Below are 12708 nucleotides of genomic sequence, written 5' to 3' on the forward strand. Positions count from 1 at the left end.
CTCTTAGAGTTGAGAGATCGGGATGAAACTTGATGGGAAGAATGAGCACAAGTTCTAGACAGGTGATTGATATAACCGGACCGGATTCTCTCTTTTTGGGGGATTTGGTGGGATTTCTGGTGCTTCTGCGAGTTCGAAAATAAGCACAAGTTATAGATACGCAATTGACTTAAGCAGACCGGATCCGATCTGTTTGGGGGAGTTGGAGGGGTTTCTTGTGCTTTGGCAATTTGGGTGCTTCTTGACGTAATAGGACGATGAAATTGATAACTCTAGTACCGAGTCTAATTTTAGGTTCCAACCTCGTCACAAGTATCATATAAGCTCTTGACACTTTTGTTTAAAACATCACTTCAAAAACTATTTGTTTTTAACAAAAAGCCTTAGTAAAACTTCAGAAAAATAGATTAATTTATGTGTTTATTGTAAAATTAATCTTGGTTACATTAGTATTGTATAAAAACTGGTTATATAAATAAAATCCAAATTTTCTAAGGAGCAGGTTTCCCACCCAAACCAATTCCTGGTACCCAGATTTTACTGAAAATACACATCATTCGCCCCAAATACACACTAAATTATGCTAAAATAAAAACTAAATTCATATGCGGTACATTATTACCGTGGCAGCAATCCTGTATAATGGGATCTATATTTTTAGTGCTTCTTCTGCAAAGACGAGAGAGAATTCAAGGCGCTATGTGTCTTTTTGGAAGAACGGGTGTTAAAGGATATTAGCAGTCCACTTTTTGAGATTACCCAACATAGGCTCCACACACGAGAAAATATTTCATGTCGTACTGTATCTGCTAAGAGCTACTCTAAATCACAGGGTAAGAGATTTTTTTGAATTAGACTAAAGCACCTTTCACTCTACTAAGCACGTAATATTCTATGCTATTTGGTTAATTTATGTTACGTTAAATATAACCTTCTACATTTAGACATGTCCTTTCACACTTGGCCACCGTAAAAATCTATAAACATAATAATCATATAGAATCATCACAACTATCATTAGCAAATTATTCAAAAATAAAAAATTTGGAATGGACAGGGGGATTCAAGTGTGAAGTATCATCCAGAAATTTAATGCCCCTGTAGAACCGACTGATGGAGATAGTAGTGACTCAGATGAATGTTACTTACAGCCTCAGGAACAAATGGACAGGGTCACATGTTGAAATGTGGTATTTTTATTAGAGGATATTAATGCCCTTGTTGGTAGGAATACGGATAGATGGTATCCTACCTTAGGTAAATTTGATATAGAAAAATAAAATCGCAAGGACTCGGACTTCTGCAATTTTGTAGGCATAACAACCTAGTTTTAACCAAAACAGTATTAGGTCATAAAGTGACTTGTAAGTTAAAATGATACTCACATGATGGTAAGACAGCTACCCTTATTGATTATCAAACAGTTCGTGGTAATGAACTGTAGTAAAGAGCGACCCAGCTCAATAGTAAACGAAACTCTAAAAAACGGAATTTTGATGCTAAAAGATACATCAAAAGAATCGAATTTTCATGCTGATTTTAAATATATAAGTTTCATCAAATTTAGTCTTTGTCATCAAAAGTTACGAGCCTGAGAAAATTTGCCATATTTTGGAAAATAGGGGAAAACACCCCCTTAAAAGTCATAGAATCTTATGAAAATCACATCATCGTATTCAGCGTATCAGAGAACCCTATAGCAAAAATATCAAGCTCCTATCTACAAAAATGTGGAATTTTGTATTTTTTGCCAGAAGACAGATCACGGGTGCGTGTTTATTTGTTTTTTGTGTTTTTTCCCCTATCGTACGACCAAGTGGTCCTAGAATGTTGCAAGAGGGCTCATTCTAACGGAAATGAAAAGTTCTAGTGCCCTTTTTAATTGACCAAAAAAATTGGAGGGCACCTAGGCCCCCTCTCACGCTAATGTTTTTCCCAAAGTCAACGGATCAAAATTTTGAGATAGCCATTTTGTTCCACATAGTCGAAAACCATTATAACTATGTCTTTGGGGGTGAATTACTCCCCCACAGTCCCTGGGGGAGGGGCTGCAAGTTACAAACTTTGACCAATGTTTACATACAGTAATAGTTATTGGGAAGTGTACAGACGTTTTCAGGGGGATTTTTTGGTTTGGAGGTGGGGTTGAGGGGAGGGGGATATGTGGGAGGATTTTTCCTTGGAAAAATATGTCATGGGAGAAGAGAAATTCAATGAAAAGGGAGCGGGATTTTCTAGCATTACTATAAAAAAATGAAAAAATAAACATGAAAAAGTTTTTTCAATTGAAAGTAAGGAGTAGCATTAAAACTTAAAACGAACAGAGATTATTACGCATATGAGGGGTTCTAAAAATACTTTAGCAATAAGAGCGATGTATTTAGGAGAAGATAGATACCTCGCTCTTTATGCTAAAGTATTTTTAGTAATTTTAACTATTTATTCTACGGCCTTTCTGATTCAGGGATCATTCTTAAAGAATTGGGACAAAACTTCAGATTTAGTGTAAAGAGCGAGGTATTTACGAGGGGACAAACCCCCTCATATAATAAAAATATAAGAATATAAAAGTTTGTTACGTAAGTTAATTCTTAAGTTACGTATATTTTTTACTAATAAAAACGTTCGTTAGCAACCGAAAAATTGGAGGGCAACTAGGCCTCCTTCCCCACCCCTTATTTCTCAAAATCGTCTGATCAAAACTAAGAGAAAGCCATTTAGCAAAAAAAGAATTAATATGCAAATTTAATTTTAATAATTTATGTGCGGAGAGCCAAAATCAAACATGCATTAGTTCAAAAACGTTCAGAAATTAAACAAAAAAAAGTAGTTTTTTTAACTGAAAATAAGGATCGACATTAAAACTTAAAACGAACAGAAATTACTCCGTATATGAAAATAAGTTGTCCTCTCCGCAGTCCCTCGCTTTTTACGCTAAAGTTTGACTCTTTACCACAATTCTACTCTTGAAAACAATTAAAAACTGTAGCATAAAGAGCGAGGGATTGCGGAGGGGACAACCCATTTCATATACGGAGTAATTTCTGTTCGTTTTAAGTTTTAATGCCGCTTCTTACTTTCAGTTAAAAAAAACTATTTTTTTTTTGGTTTAATGCTATTTTAAACCGAAGCTTTCGTTCCTGCTGATATAGTGCTAAATAGTAATGATCAATATTCTCGGGAGACAATACAAACGCGAGAAAGGCCTCACCTCCTCCCCCCAGAATCACAAGATTTTACAATTTTGCCACTGATTTACTCACTTTATATATATTTATATTATGCCTGTCTCCCAAAGTTTTATTTAATCATTTTGTAACTATGTTTTACCTTGAATTAAAATCATATCACCCCTTTGCCTTCGGTATGTCAGTGTCGGCAGCTTCAAACGACATAGTCTTTCTTCGAATGGAAATTTATTCATGCTGCTAACCATCTTAGTGGCATGACGCTGGACATCCTCAAGCAACTTCTTATCTTTTTTGAAAGAAAGGGGCTGTTAATGACTTTCCAACCTCCAGCCGTGGTCGTACAAGTGCCTTATATAACTTCATAAAAACTCTTGGGTGTCGGCTGGAGATGGTTCTTTATGTGATACCGAAGGATTTATTTGCAGAAGATGAAACAGAATTAGCATGGCTGCTAAACTTTAATTGGTGATCAACAATAACCCCAAGATCTCTTTCATCGGAAATAGCAGAAAGGAAGTTGTCTTGAAGGAAACACTTATGATGCATGTTGTTCTTGCCAAAATGAATAACTTGGCATGTTATTCAGTTCCTTGTGAATAAAAAGCTCTGACACTCTGTGATATTTCAGAGAGGAAGCCCTTAATCCACTGTACAACACCTTCATTGACACCTGCAGCCTTCAGTTTCATAATGAGGAATTCATGACAAACCTTGTTGAGTGCTTTGACCCTTATCAAGCAGCGTATTCACTAATTTATATGTTTGGATGAGGTTAGTGTTCACAGATCTACCAGATCTGAATACGTGTTGTGATAGGGAGAGAATATTATTGACCTCAAGATGTTTAATTAGAGCTTTGTTAACAAACCTCTCAAGGACCTTAACAACTGCAGAAGTGATGCTTATTGGACGGTAATTTTCTTCAAAGTCTCATTGTCCCTTTTTATGGATCAGGGTTATATTAGGTGTTTTTCAATCATGTGGTAGCTCCCCATTTTGATGAGATAACCGGAACAGCATGGCACAGGGGGGTAGCTGAGAGCTTCTTGACGCCTATTAAGAAGACGTGGATGAACACCCTCTGGTCCCTTTGATTATTTACATCAAGCTTCCCAAGGGTATTGAAAACCATTACTTTCACTTACTGCAGATCAGGCGTAGGAAAAAGCACTTCATTCGATGGAGGATCTGGTGAGGATGTACCTGAGTTTTTGGTGAAGGCAGAAGCGAATTGTGCATTTAGAAGGTCAGCCTTATCTATTGAAGATGAGTGTAGTACACCGTGGTCAACAAGGTCAGGAATAGTATGATGATTTGAGTTTTTAGCAGAGACATGTCTCAAGAAAGATTTTGGGCTTAACTTGATGTCAGAAGCTAATTTTTCCTCGTAAGCAGATTCCAGTTTTTTTTTTTTTTTTTTACAGAATCTGTTACACGATTCCGTGCTGCCTTGTAAATTGACAGGGTCTCCTTGTTCCTCTTCTTCATATACCTTTTCCTAGCTCTAGATTTCTGGTTAATCAGCTTCATAACTTCCTTAGTGAGGAAGGGAAGTGTTTTAGGTTGTTTTCTAAAAATAACCCTGAGTGTTTCTTTTCAAGAGCAAGGAGAGTTTTTTTTTAAATTTAACCAAGACTCATTGATGTCACCGGTGATAAGCATTGACCAGTTTGCAGATGAAAGTTCCTGCTGTATTGTCTCATAGCTGGTTAAAGTCTGAGGACGAAATTGAGGTTGAGGACGACTATTTAGGGACAACAAAGACAAAATAACTAGCTGGTCGGCACTAGCAATTGGTGGTAAATAATCATTACGAATGAGGGAATCAGGATCATGCAATATGACGAGGTCTAACAGCGAGCGATCCTGATCAGCTCTATGGCGTGTAGACTTATCAATAGTCTGATGAAGAAAATTGTTTGATAGGCAAGATAAAAAAGGTGAGTCTCTTCACGGTCTTCAAGGGAAGGAGCACTTGGACTTCGATAGATGCACCCAAGACGCAATTTTTTATTAGCAATGGAGATATCAAGCCATACACTTTCAATCAAAGATATATCAAGCCTTGAAGGATTTACATCACTAACCTGGATACTGTCTCTTACATAAACACCAACTCCTCTTCGACAATTTGAGTGCTCCAAGTTGCTAAATAGCTCATATCCCAGATCTGTAGTGACGTTTCAGTAACCGCAAATACACTATGTTTCGGTAGCAGTTCAACTTAACCCTCTACATCTGCTGCTTCTTCCTTAAGACGAACCTCGGATTCAAGAAGCTTATTTCTCAGACAGTCAACATTGATTGAAAGAACACAGAAAGTAGTTTTAGAAGGGGCCTTTTGACTCGGGAAATTTGGCTGTTGAGACTCAGAGGTAACTTCAGATATGGCACTTGCAAAACTTGAATATGCGGAACTCTGACATGACACGAACAAATTATTAGATAGAACATTTGAATTATCATCAGCAGAAAAAACACTTAGATAGACATGAGAAACGTTTGCAGAAGAATTGGATGAAGCTTACCAATCTGCATCGCGGATTGTTCTGGAGGGGGCCTGGGTTGGGCCTTCCAACCGTGATGAGCAGCCTCCTTTTTTGGACCGATTTGGCCCTTGAACATCATGAGGTTAGGCGCACCTGAGCTTGTTCTTCTTTTCAGTTCTTCAACTAAGGCTTTTATCCTGTTTCTCTGTCTTGGATGCATCACCATGAAATTGTATATCCTTGCGGAGCTCGCGGGAGCGGTTGATGATTGACCTTTTGATGTCCAGACTTGGGACAGTAAAAAGGACAGGAGGAGGGCGTGTAGATGGCAGAGAGTTAGTAGCGATCGGAAGTCTTTTGCACATTATTCATATGAACGTCTATGAGCTTATACATTTGATCAAGATAAGACTTGATGAATAGCTGGTTATTGGGTTTTGGAAGGACTCCATCAGCAACTATATTAAGGGTTCTACGTCACCTGTCCCTTTCTTAGGAAAAAAGCTGCAGGATCTCGCTATCAAGATGCTGAGTAAGATCGGCTTTGATGCTTGTTGTCTCTTGAAGAACTACCGTCTGGACTTCGGACCGCATTTTAGGGAGCGAGCATTTTTCGGACACCCGGGTTTCTAGGGCCGATACTTGTGATTTAATCTCGTCGATAGTTTGTGAGATCTCAGCTTTTAGTGATATTTCCAACGTTTTTAAAGATGAGTGAACAATTTCCTGAACGACCGCTTGAGATGGGATTTTGTCAATGATGTCATTCTTCATGCTATTTATTGTAGCTTGTACGGAATTTGAGTGTTAACTGATGTTGATGGGTATATACAAGCTGGGCACTTGATACAAATATCTACACGTCGGGAGATTTTCGTGATAAGCAGATATTCAGGTTCAGGCATGTCTAGACACTCGATACATATCCACTTGCCACACCCATCACAAAGAATGGCATGAGAATCATCTTTTAATGCAATATCGCAGACAAGACATCCGTCGGGTCCATATTTCAGACTTATATGCATCCTTTTTGATCTCCTACTTGATATGGCCTTACTTTCGCTATGCAGCGGTATGGTATGGGAAAATAGCGCTGCGTGTCTTTAAAATGAGGAAAAAATAATGTTGAGGCGACAGATGTCAATTTGTCACGGGGTTTTCAGAACTTAGGAGGAGGGGGGATTTTGGACCTGTGGGAAGCGCAGATGGATCTGTGGGATTTAACTTGATTTTTGCCTTTTATTTATATAATAAACAAAAATATAAACTATTACAGATATAAATTACTACGCTAGGGAAAAATTTAAATTTTCTAACGTGTAGCGATTAACTACATAAACATTCCTAAAGACATCCTAAATTAAAAAGAACAATAAAAAACCTACATAAATGCTCCTAGAAGCATCCTACACTAATTAAAATTATAATGAAATGAAAAAAGAAAAAAGACAATCACCTTCTCTCAAACGCCCCCAGGGCAACAACCCTCATCCAAACACAACTTCCTCCACCCCAGCCTCTTCAACCCGGTCCTCCCTACAGCTTTATAACCCACTCCAATGCCCCCCCCCCCCCAAAAAAAACAACTAATTTCCCAACAAATTCTCTTTTAATCTTTTTTTTAAACTATGGGAAGTGCTCAGCCTCCCTAACACTCACAGGAAGTAAATTCCATACAGAAGGGCCAAGATACTTCAAAGTAAAACCATATCTTACTCTATTTTGAATATCCACAACCAAGTTATCACATCTTCTTGTATCATGCTCATGAGCAGGACTTCTAAAGCGGTAAAACTCATTAAAAGTCTCCGGGACTAGATTGTGCATATAATTAAACACAAACACCGCCACCTGATTGTTCCTTATATGTCCAACATTGAGTATCCCTAGAAAATTAAAGTATGCGCTGGTGTCTTTAACATTTTTTACGTACTTCCCAATTATTCTTGCTACTTTATTTTGTAGAATTTGCACACGCTTGTAATTAAAATAAAAATTGCTGCTCCAAACTTAACATCTGTATGATATATAAAGGTAGATTATTGCAAAATATATCGTGCGAAGAGTACGTTCCGGCAGAAATATTTGTTTCCTTATGCTACTGCTTCTACTCATAGTACTACTACTGTTTCTATTATTCCTACTACTACTACTGCCACTAAAGGTAAAGCTACTACTGCTAATTCTACTGCCACTGCTATTAATGTTGGTACTACTACTGTTGCTACTAAAACTAAGTGCATTAAGGCAAAAATTTGGGGAATATTGAAACTGTGTGGAACTAAGTCGAAACACACTCTGCCTAGACAGGTTGTCAAGAGGACACATCAGAAATGCTTCAGGGACGATTAGTGGTATTAGGTTGAAACTTTTAGCCAGTGTTGAAGGGATGCTGGAGAAAGCAAAGGTGTTATGCGCATACTCCTACTAATGCTACTACAATTATTACGACTACGCAAGATATGAGCATTAAGGTGAAGCGTTCCAGGAATATTTAGGAATATTAGGAATATTTTGAACTAAATCAAAACAAACTCTGAGTATGTAGATTTTCAAAGAGGTCACGAAGAAACATCTGAAGAACGGCTTACATTGTTAAGTTATAACTTTGAGGGGAAGTTGTGGTGGATTTTGAACTAGCCAGAATGCACTATGAGTGTACTGCCAATACTACCTCTACAGTTACTGCAACTAATGACGCTAAAGGTGCTGATTTAAAGCCTTGAGGAAAATTTTACGGTTAGTTTCAGTTAAACGAAAAAACTGTATGCATGCAGGTTTTCAAAGCACATATATGCAATATCACAGGCAGCGCCGCTTTATAATAGCTAGGTATAGCAGCAAGCAGCCCTCCTCGCAACCTCACTCATTTTACAAACACATCCAGTCAAAATTTTGAGACAAACAGTTTGTTAAGCATAGTGGAACAGTCCAGTAAATATGTTTCTAAGGATATTGGGCATGTCAACCTCCCACAGTTATGCAATTGGCCCATTGTGCTTGAAAACTAAATGTTCTTCAAAACTTGGACAAAAGGCACTGCGTGTATGGTTACCAAGAAGACACCTCAACAATATATTAAATAAAAAAAATAAGTTTTTTTTTAACTGAAAGTAAGGAGCGACATTAAAACTTAAAACGAACAGAAAAATTCTCCGTGTTTGAAAGGGGCTGTTCCCTCTTCAACGTCCCGCTCTTTACGCTAAAGTTTGACTCTTTTTCTCAATTCTACTTTATAAAACGGTAAATAACTTTTACTTCCAAAACAAGGAAAATTTTCTCAGGCTCGTAACTTTGGATGAGTAAGACCAAATTTGATGAAACTTATATATTTAAAATCAGCATAAAAATACCATTCTTTTGATGTATCTATTAGTATCAAATTTCTGTTTTTTAAAGTTTCGTTTACTATTGAGCCGGGTCACTCCTTACTACAGTTCGTTACCACGTTTGATCAAGAGCAACTGGGAGTATTAAGTTGAAACTGTTTGAGTTACTACGATTACTGCTTCTGCTCTCACAATTTAGATAAATCAAAAGAGTGGAAGTGTGACCGGGTTGCCAAGGAGCATAGATTTGGTGGGGGGAATGACATTAAGCTCTATTTTTGGTCAATTTGAGGAGTAGGTATAGAAATAGATAAATAAAAAAGAATACCATTTGTGTTAAGATTAAAAATTGTTGAAACAGTTTCCTCAACATGCAGCAGCAAACCAAGTTATGGATCCTTATAGAAAAAAAACCCGAAAAGATGTGTTTTTTTTTGCCATGAAAAAGACAATGTGAATAAAAACGGGCAGAAACTAATTACAATTTTTTTCCACAAAATAAGTTTGTCGAAGAAAAGTAAATTGCTCCATTCAACCAAAAATGAGCAGAAATAAAGTCAAATAACATTCCAACCGTAAAGCTACCACAGATGACCATCAATAAATTAATAGAACCCAAAACGGCCAGAAATTACGATAAATTGCGAATTGCGATTCAAACTGAAAACGAGCAAAAATTAGCATGAGTAGGGCTAATAATCCCCATGCCTTCTCAAGATCAGAGTACAATTTGCGTTGTACTGGAAATAAAAGCAACAAAGAAATGACCGTGGATTGTCATTTTAATATATAATGATAATTACTTGTTTAAGTTTTAATCATTTATTATTCATTAAAGTCAAAAAGTGAACACATTTAAATGTATCTTGTTTTCAGTGAAGTGCAAATTATGTTCTGGTCTTCAGAAGGCAGGGGGTTGTCAACCCTCCTCATGCTTAAGTTTTGCATGTTAATTTTACAATAATTAATTTTTTTTTTATAATTATAAATCCTTTAGTATTCAAACAAAAAATTTTAAATAGCAAATAAACTCAGAAATATTAACAAAATCAGGTTGTAATATATTACTTCAAACCCTAAGTATTATTTATTTACTAGTTTTAAGTGGTTAATCCTTATAAATTCATTATACTTCAGCTATAGAGAGGGTACTTAACTTAATTGAAATTAATTGAAGTTTTTTCGCCAATTGCTATATTTTCCCTGCTTAAAGGAAAAAATAACACTGTTTTATCTTTTCGGTTTATATTTGTTTAAAAATATTGTTTTTTTTTTACAAATTTTTGGACGATATAGACGCTATAGAGGTGGATATCGTAGATTATGGTATAGATGTTCATCTTTGTTTTAATGTAGTTTGTGATTTTCATTTCTTCTTTTTCATTACTCATCTCTCAGTATGTACTCATATTTTTTTTACAATTTACGTGTCTTTATCCTTTGTTTTGTGATGGTTAGCTTTTTTTTCTTTTCTCGTTTATTTTCATCTCTTTGTCCTCTTTTCTGTTCATTTATTGTTCTATAGCTGTTAACCTTTTGATTCTATCTCTCATTCTTTAATATTTTTCTTTCTTTTTCCTTCATTTGCAATTGTCTTGTCTTCGTTTTTTGTTCTATGACGGGTAATTTGCTGGTTTCCCTTACTTATTTTTCAGGCTTTTGACTCCTCCTTTTTGTCTCGTTTTTTTTTGTATTAGTCCCTTGTTGTAGAATACGCAATTTATAAGAGCAACTAACTTGCACTAGTGGCGACAAAAAAACCTAAACACCATCTAGGATTTGTGGACACTTGGTATTTTTTACGTGTAATAATAAGAATTGCTAATTTAAGTTATGTACTTGGTAAAATTAGTGTAGTAATAAGTGTGATCTTATTTCCTGGCAGAAAACGTTTACAGAGCTGGAAAAATTGCCAAGTGGGTCGAACTTTAGTGGGCGTTGATGTTTTTTTCGAAACGAGCGCCAGTTTCCACTCTTATAAGTTGGTAGTACTCTTTGGTATAAGAATTAAATTGCTAATTTAATTTTGTGGGTAAGCTATTTTTGTTCAGCCCTTATTTTGCCCCAATACCTAGCTTTTGTTTTCTTATGTTTATTAATTTGTATCTATTCTTTTTAATATGTCTAATGTATTTTTTTTCTTATATTTGTGTCATTTGCTCTCTATTTGACGTGCGTTTTCAGATTTGTCTTTTTTGTTTATCTGTTTTCTCTTTTTATTTTCTTTTCATATTTATTTTCGTCTATTCCCTCTTTTATTCCCTCTTTTTCTCTATTTTGTATTCCCTCTTTTCCTCTATTTGTAGGAGACGAGCAAATGGTTTGTAGTTCGCCTTCATCTGAGGAAGAATATGAACTCATTGAGGGTTAGTGAACTTGTTTTAACTCTTTCTGTTTTCCTTCTGTTTCATTGAGGTATTTTACTATATACAGGATTCTGCATTAAAATTTGTTTGTTCTGACGAGTAAAGTTGTTTTTGAATCAGGAAATAAGGCTGTTAAAATTACTCATTGTTTTCCTTATTTATAGTCAGTTGGTAGTCATAGTCATTTATAGGTCAATTTATAACCTTTGTCCAAAGATTATGGGTAACTTATAAGTGTGAACTTGCACTAGTGTCAACAAAAAAAAATAATAGTGGCATCTAGCGTTAGGTGACGCTTTGAAGTTTTTCAAGCTCTGTAATTAATTTCCCGTCCGGATTCGAGATCAGACACTTTTTACTACCCCAATTTTACTGATTACACTAAATGGATTATTATTTCTACTCTGGATAGAGCTTCCTAGTATCGTCAAACGTTAGATGGCGTTGATAGTCTTTTTGTCAATGCTAATCACAGTTTTAACTCTTGAGTTAATCCTACTCTTGAGCATAATTATTTATAGTTATTTATTGGCCAATTTATAGTTATTTTGACAATTTATTTTATTTTAGCTAAAAGTTTGAAGGCTGACGAGATAGGGCAATGGAAGACAGCTCTAATCAGAAGTTAATTTTTGGTCCTAATTAAATAAAAAAAAGTTTTTTTTAACTGAAAGTAAGGAGCGATATTAAAACTTAAAACGAAAAAAAAATCACTCCGTATATGAAAGGAGCTTTTCCTCCTCAACGCACCGCTCTTTACGCTAGAGTTTGACTCTTTCTCTTAACTCTACTTTTTAAAACAGTAAAAAACTGTAGCGCAAAGAGCGGGGCGTTGAGGAGGATAAGCCCCTTTCATACACGGAGTAATTTCGGTTCGTTTTAAGTTTTAATGTCGCTCCTTACTTTCAGTTAAAAAAGCTTGTTTTTTTATTTAGTTTCTGGACGTTTTTGAATTAATGTATGTTTTGATCTTGGCTCTCCACACATAAATAATCAAAAGGAAATTTGTGTATTAATTTTTTTCGGCTAAATGGCTTTCTCATAGTTTTAATCGAAAGATTTTGAGAAAAAAAGGAGCGAGGGAGGAGGCCTATTTGCCCTCCAATTTTTGATTACTTAAAAAGGCAACTAGAGCTTTTAATTTTTTATGAATGTTTTCATTAGTAAAAAATATACGTAACTTACTAATTAACTTACGTAATGAACTTCTATATTTGTATGTTTTTATTGCGTATATGAGGGGGTTCACCCCCTCGTCAATACCTCGCTTTTTACACTAAAGCTTAAATTTTGTCCCAATTTCTTAAGAATGACCCCTGAATCACAAAGG

General features: G+C 35.8%; 1 protein-coding gene across 1 annotated transcript in view; it reads left to right on the forward strand.

Moving 5' to 3' along the window:
• LOC136026263 (cysteine protease ATG4A-like) overlaps nt 1-12708 on the forward strand; it is a 151045-nt gene that overhangs the window by 32519 nt on the left and 105818 nt on the right. The window contains exons 6-7 of the mRNA XM_065702650.1: nt 662-833; nt 11319-11378. Of these exons, the coding sequence (XP_065558722.1) occupies nt 662-833; nt 11319-11378 (232 nt within the window). The remainder of the gene's footprint in view (nt 1-661; nt 834-11318; nt 11379-12708) is intronic.

This window comes from Artemia franciscana, chromosome 4, assembly GCF_032884065.1.
Source record: "Artemia franciscana chromosome 4, ASM3288406v1, whole genome shotgun sequence".
NCBI classification, from domain to species: domain Eukaryota; kingdom Metazoa; phylum Arthropoda; class Branchiopoda; order Anostraca; family Artemiidae; genus Artemia; species Artemia franciscana.